Raw genomic sequence first — 6729 nt, 5'->3', positions numbered from 1 at the left:
AAAGAAAAAATTATATATTTATAATAATAAAAAATTAGATATGGTAATAATAAAAATAATTATACTATATGCTCCAGTGTTTATAATTAGTTTAGTACTCCATATTTACATGTACTCGCTTTTGTTTATTTCTTTCATTCTTTTTCCTTATCCGTCTAATTGACACGTCCTATCCACTCACGAGTCCACGACATATATTGAATAGCCCATTTTACCCAATAACAAGGAAATTCAATTTTGATTCGACCAACTATTAACCCGCAAAAATTTGACTCGACCCACCAAATAACCATGTCTATTTTATATGGCTAAATAACTTTAATCGTAATGAACTAATCATAACTGGGTGAGTGGATGACATATGACTAAACGTTTGAATCGGTTTTGCAGAATGCTGGGCCCAATAACAAAACAATGTACTGGACTGGGCTAAGAGATGAGTCAGATGACTCTGATGAATTTTTTTAATGCAACCTTTAAGCCCAGAGAGATATTTCATATTTGGAGTACATCCAAAGTTAGGAAATTATGACCGTTAAAAATTGATCCTATTTGACTGACATCCAAAAAAATCCTAAGTACTCTGGAAAAAATATTTCATATATTCAATCCGCATGAGCGTAATGATCCCGCACTATACATTATCCGATTATAGCTGATCCATTACGGAATGATGACTCGATTTGACAGCATTATCCAAAAGTAGTCAAAAGTTAAACCTCTCAAAGAAGATCGTATGTAGTTAGATCGGTGAGTTAAATTTTTCCGGAGAAATGATGATCGCATCTCATCATCTAAATCAGGAAGGTTATTTCACCGGAGTCATTCGAGGCCAGACCCCTAAAAACATAAAAACATACTTTGTATGAATTACATATAAATATCAAAGAGATATTGATTGAATCCATTTATGTTGTGGGAACTTTTACGGTGCTGACGTGGCACGCGCTCCTCGGAGGTATCAAGTATGACCTGGCACGAACTTCTGGCAACCTGCAAAACAAGAATATTCCCGTAGGAATATTCCCTCCGATGCTTAAGTAAGTATAAGCTAGAGAGATAAGTAATTTGTAGAGAGAAGGCGGAGCAAAGATAGGTTTGCTGTTGTAGAGCAAGAATTGATTGCCCTTTTACCTTGGGATCTGAGCTATTTATAGTGTTAGGGTTCCTTGGGGACTGCACCCTCAACCCTAGCTATGGGACACGTGCCCCTTGAGGATTTAGGATACGTGGCCTTCGGCCTGCAATGATGGACCGTCCATATTAAGACCGGCTTTTAAAGAGAATGGGCTTTGCCAAATGGGGCTCTGTCTTTTGGGCTTTGATAGTGCAGTCAGGTGGCATTCTTTTAGGCCACATCATTTGCCCCTCAAGGAGGATGCCCCTTGTCACTGTGGGGTAGGCTGCTTGATCGGAAGGAACGCCACGTGTGAGGGCTTTTCAGAGCTTAGATTTTCCTTTAAAAGCTTCAATTCCTCTTTCATTTTTCTTTTGTTACTTCAGAGCGATTTTTTCTTTTAGAGAGAGAAAGTAAATTTCGTCCTGCCAAAGTTCTGCTGGTGCGTGCGCTTGAGTGTTCTTGGATTTGTTGTCCAGTGTTCTTGAGGGTTTAGAGGATTTGTCAAGACTTCTCATCAGTTTGATAATTTTCTGGTAAGTTTTCTATCAACACCTTGTTGTTTGTATGCTTGTGGGACCTCTCTCGTTTATTGTTTATAGTATTCTGTGGAGGCGTCTTGGGGGTTATGACACCTATCCCTTTCATTCTTTGCTAAAGTCAGACATCTTGTCCCTTATGCAGGACGGTGTGGCTCGAATTAGACAGACAGCTAACGTGCGTGCATGGGCTGCACCGCGAGAGGGGGACGATAGGGTTCCTTTTTCGAACCCGTCCCAAGGAAGTAGGAGTGGAGTCTATTCTTCCCATGATACAGGAGACGGGGCCAAAGACGGGGCCATTAGAACAGCACATTCTCCTAAGAGAAGGAAGAATGTGGCTTCCCGTCCCCGCGTTCCACGCGAGGATTTTGAAGATGACTCCTCTAGCTCCTCAGACGAGGAGTTTGCAAAAAATCTTCCTCCTATGGTCCGGGGGAAGGAAGACGTCAATCTTTTTCCGTAGGATATCTTTCCCAGCATGAAATGGCTGCGGTACCTGAGGGAGCAGGGTCGTGACTTTGAGCGTTTTCTGCTCTTGCCTCCAGGTTTTAGCCTTAGGAGCCCTCGACCTCATGACTCCGTGGACCAACTCTCCCAAGGAGAGGTAGCCGTTTATACTGTTGCCTTTAGGTTGGGCCTTAGATTTCCATTGCACCCCTTTGTGATGGACGTTTTAGAGGGGTATGGCATTGGTCTTGCTCAATTGACGCCCAACTCATGGGCAAATATTTTTGGTTTTATTGCCAAGTGTGCTTTGAGAGGCGTCACCCCTTCCTTTCCTGCTTTCCTTCGTCTCGTAGTTATTGCCCCTTCTTCTCGTTCTCCCCAGGGGTGGTTCACCCTTTACAGCCGTCGGGGATATAAGACGGTGGTGGGTAAGACCTCTAGTTGGGTTTGGTGGAGGAAGAAGTGGTCTGTTGTCCGAATGGAAGACCTCTCTCTTTCCAGACGTCTTTCTCTTTGGAACCGTCGGCCCCGTTATTTGTCTAGAGCTGACGTCTACCCTCGCCTCTCATCCAGGGAGTGGGGACTAGTGAAGCCCTTGTTCCAGGCTGAGATGTATCGGCTGTCGTCAAAAAGCCATGTCTGGGTGCCTAATGCTTGGCTTCCCCATGTCGGCCAGTTCACCAATATAGTCTTTCTTTCGGCCGTTGGTCTTTGTTCTTATTTGAGTAGAGGTAGTTCCCCAGTAGATTTTCAGACATTTTTCTTCCATCCTTTTCAATATTTTTTTTTTTAACTAACCCTTGGCTTTGTAGGTTCTGCCATGGATCGCTTATCTCCCGAAGACAAGGGTGTAGTGGAAGTACCCGCTTGGCTGTCCGAAGTATATAACGAGGACATTCTCAAGGTCGTGGAGGCCAAGAAGAAGGACTCCTCCAAGAAGTCCAGTGAGGGTGCCTCTGGCGACGTCGCCAAGGTAATATATATATATATATATATATATATATATATATATATATATATATATATATATATATATATATATATATATATATATATATATATATATATATATTTTGCCTCTGCTCATTTCTGGTCATGATTTGGTCGCTGATTTCTTTTTCTTTTAGGAACCCACCTTGCCGGCTACTAAGAAGCGCCCGGCATCTTCGACGGAGGCTCCTAAGCCAAAACGGCCCTTCTTTAAGAAGATGGGTCCGGCCGACGTTGTCACCAAGCCGTCGGTACCAAAACCGTCCGCTCCCCCGGCTGAGGGGGAGGTTCCTCCTATCCAGACGCCCATTCCTCCTCCTGCGAAAAAGGAGGTTCCTTCCCAGGTGGACGCCGAAATGGATGGTACTGCCGGAGCAGCTGCTGACGAGGCAGCAGTCGATCAGACTGCGGCGGCTGACGCCACCGCCTTGTCCAGAGAGGACAAGGGTAAAGGCAAGGAGACTGAGGCTCCTTCTACTGATAATGCCTCTACTCCTCCTGCAGCTTCGCCAATTGGTTAGCGTCTCTGTACTTTTTGTGATATCAGGTTGGGATTTGCACGATATTTATTAATCTTGGTGTTTGGTTCAGTTGAGATGTTCAAGCGGATGCGTCGGGCCGAGGTGGCGAGCATCCCTCCTTCTGCCGGTTTTAGCTCAGAGGCGAAGGATAAAATCCTTGCCGATGTGTATGCGGCCATCCCTGAGGAGTACGTGAGGTCACTCCCCGGGATTGACTTGGATTCTTTGGGTCCATTCAGTCTCTCGTCCTTGATGTGAGATACTTACCCCTGTATTTCCGTGGTTATGATTATATGTGTACGCTATTTTTAATTCTATATTATCTTTTGGCAGCTTTTCATTCGCTGTGCTGAGAGTAGGAACTACCGCTTTGATATGCACAATGAGATGCTCAAGCACAAGGACCAGATCGAGAATCATGAGCAATATGCTGAGAAGACGGCCAGGTTGATCAACTTGGACGCGGATAAGAAGATTGCTCTGAAGACGGAAGAGCTGAAGAAGGCCGAGATGGACGCTGAGAAATATGAAGAGAAGCCGCTGGAACATGAGGGGCGGCTTACCGTGCTGAGAAAGGAGTACTCTTCCGTCTTAGAGCGGGTGACTGATTTCTCTTCCAAGGTGAACGTTCTGGAAGGTCAGCTCAAGGCCATGCAGGGGAAGATCGAGGCCGTGCGCAAGGAGGCTGCAAGCTCTTTTAAGTTGGGCGAGGAGTCCATCTTGGAGAGTGCCCAAAAGGCATGGGATCAGTCTATGGACGGGAAGGATTTTTCCTGGTTCAAACGCCGTATCTCCCACCAGATAGCTGTTTCGACGGCTAGGCGCTTGGGCTTAGATCCTCCCGAGTTCGTTAGTGACGGGGAGGAAGACATAGAAGAAGACGAGGTGAACTCCCCTGAAGGCCAGGACGTCCAGGACGGGAGTTCCATTGCCCCTCATCCTTGAGCAGGTTTTCTTGCAGTTGGTTTAGATGACGCCGTGGGCGTTTGTAATAACTTTGGTGCCTTTGGGCATTTATTTGATTTGGTTTGTTTGCTCTTTGTGCGCTATGTATAAACAGTCTGTGCCGTTGTGCACAGTATTTTAATTCTATCACTTCGGTACTGATTTCTTAAAAAAATTTCTTTGGGTCCAATTGTTGGACAGAAACCTCAGTGTTTTAGGTGATCAGCCTAATTTGAGGCGCTAATCTAGGCCACTTCTCAGGCCGTCAAACGATTAGTCTTTTTAGACGGCATCCAAGGATGAGGTCTTATGTCTGAATGTTTTGCGAGCCTATTTTGAGGCGCTAATCTAGGCCACTTCTCAGGCCGTTAAACGATTAGCCTTTTTAGACGCCATCCAAGGAGGAGGTCTTAGGTCTGATTGTTTTGCTCTTTGTTTGAGTCTTTTTGGGCGCTTTTCAAAGAAAAGGCGTCATGCTGGATGTCTAAACCCTTCGTGTTTATTAGCACGGGGTACATCCAAACCCTTCGTGTTTATTAGCACTGGGTATTGTTTATTTAGCGGATAGGGACGCCAGTTTAGGAACTGTTTTCTGGTGAGTTTCTTTCAACAGAGACTTGTATTCGTCAGATAAGTGTTAATTTACTAAATTGCTTGCTACATTCACCGCGTCTTAGACGGGTATTTACAGGCCGTTTTGTGGGCTCTGAGTACAATAGCTAGGCCGTTTTATAGGCTCTGAGTACAATGGTTACCTAATGATGTTCTACTCTTAGCCACCTTCTTCAATTTTGCCCGCTTCTAATTGGACGGGTCCAATTTCTTTGGTGACCTGGGGTTCATCTTCATGCTTTCGTTTTCCTCTGAATTCAGCAGAATCTTGCTTCCATGCTGACGGGTTGAGGGTCGTCAGGTAACAATCCCTAGCCTGTTGTTGATCTCCATGTATGGTGCCTATAACTCCATCATCGCACACGAACTTCAGAAGCATCAGATGGGTGACGACTACAGCCTTGATCTTGTTTAAGGTGGGTCGTCCCAGGATGACATTGTATGCCGTCAGATCTTTGACGATTAAGAAGTCCACCTCCATTTTCCGCCCATTCTGTCTATCTCCAATTCGAACTGGCAGAGTGATAACGCCAACAGGATGAATGATACTCCCTCCAAAACCAATGATGGGATAGTGAATTCTTTCGATGGCTTTGGGATCGTGTGCTAGGCGATTGAAGTATCCTAGACTCATTATGTCGGACGAGCTTCCCGTGTCTATTAGTATGCGCTTAACTCTCATGTTAGCTATCTTGAATTCAACCACAAGTGGATCATCGTGCGGCGTGGCTATTCGTCCACCGTCTGACTCACATATTTCAATCTTTGGGAATGGATCCATGGGCGCTTTGGCTGACAGCAGCACTTGCCCTAAGAGGCGAGCATAATCCTTCTGTCCTCTCATGGTAGGTCCTCCAGCGGCTGGTCCTCCAGATATGACGGCTAAAAATCCTCCGTCGCTGTGTTGTCCCTTAGTCGGCGAGGCAGGGGACTTGTTCCTTTTGTATTGGTTTTTTCCAAAGCCCTGAGCATTCTTCCGTAAGTAGTTCTTGAGATGTCCTTTGGAGGCTAGACCATCTAAAGCCCTCTTCAAGCTTCTACAATTCTTGGTTTCATGTCCTATATCTTCATGGAACTGGCAATATAATTTGGGATCTCGAGTCTCAGCAGGGGACTTCATGGGGAAGGGTCGATCAAGGTCGTACTTTGCCCCCACGTCTTTTAGTATGGTGAGAAGGTCTGTGTTGTACTCGAAATATTCCCGTTCTTGCGGTCGTTCTCTCTTGTGCCCCGAAAAGTTGGTATCATGCTCTTTAGAGAGAGCCCATGTGCCATTTACCTGTGGAGGTTTTCGGTCCACCTTATCCTTCTTCCCGGAGGAGTCTGTTGTTTCTCCAATCCTCCCTTCCTTTGACGCGCTGCATATTTCCGTTGCATGTATAAATGCTTCAGCCTCGTCTAGGACCTCTGCCATAGTCCTTACACTTTTCTTAACTAGGTCAAACTTGAAGGAGCCCTTCTTCAATCCCCTGATAAAATTATCAAAAGAGACACCATCGGGCAAGTCTGGGATCTGTCCCGCCTCCAGATTGAAGCGCTTCACGTAGCTTCTTAG

At 45.5% G+C, this 6729-nt stretch overlaps 1 protein-coding gene across 1 annotated transcript; it reads left to right on the top strand.

Annotated features, from left to right (window-relative positions):
* Positions 1-1285: 1285 nt before the first annotated feature.
* LOC130462529 (uncharacterized) lies at positions 1286-3617 on the top strand. Its single transcript, XM_056830953.1, has 3 exons — positions 1286-1337; positions 2919-2986; positions 3234-3617. The coding sequence occupies exons 1-3, from the start codon at positions 1286-1288 to the stop codon at positions 3615-3617; spliced, it is 504 nt and encodes a 167-aa protein (XP_056686931.1).
* Positions 3618-6729: the final 3112 nt, after the last annotated feature.

Source organism: Spinacia oleracea, chromosome 6, assembly GCF_020520425.1.
Source record: "Spinacia oleracea cultivar Varoflay chromosome 6, BTI_SOV_V1, whole genome shotgun sequence".
In the NCBI taxonomy this organism is placed as follows: Eukaryota; Viridiplantae; Streptophyta; class Magnoliopsida; order Caryophyllales; family Amaranthaceae; genus Spinacia; species Spinacia oleracea.
This window is presented reverse-complemented; position numbering and strand designations above follow the sequence as displayed.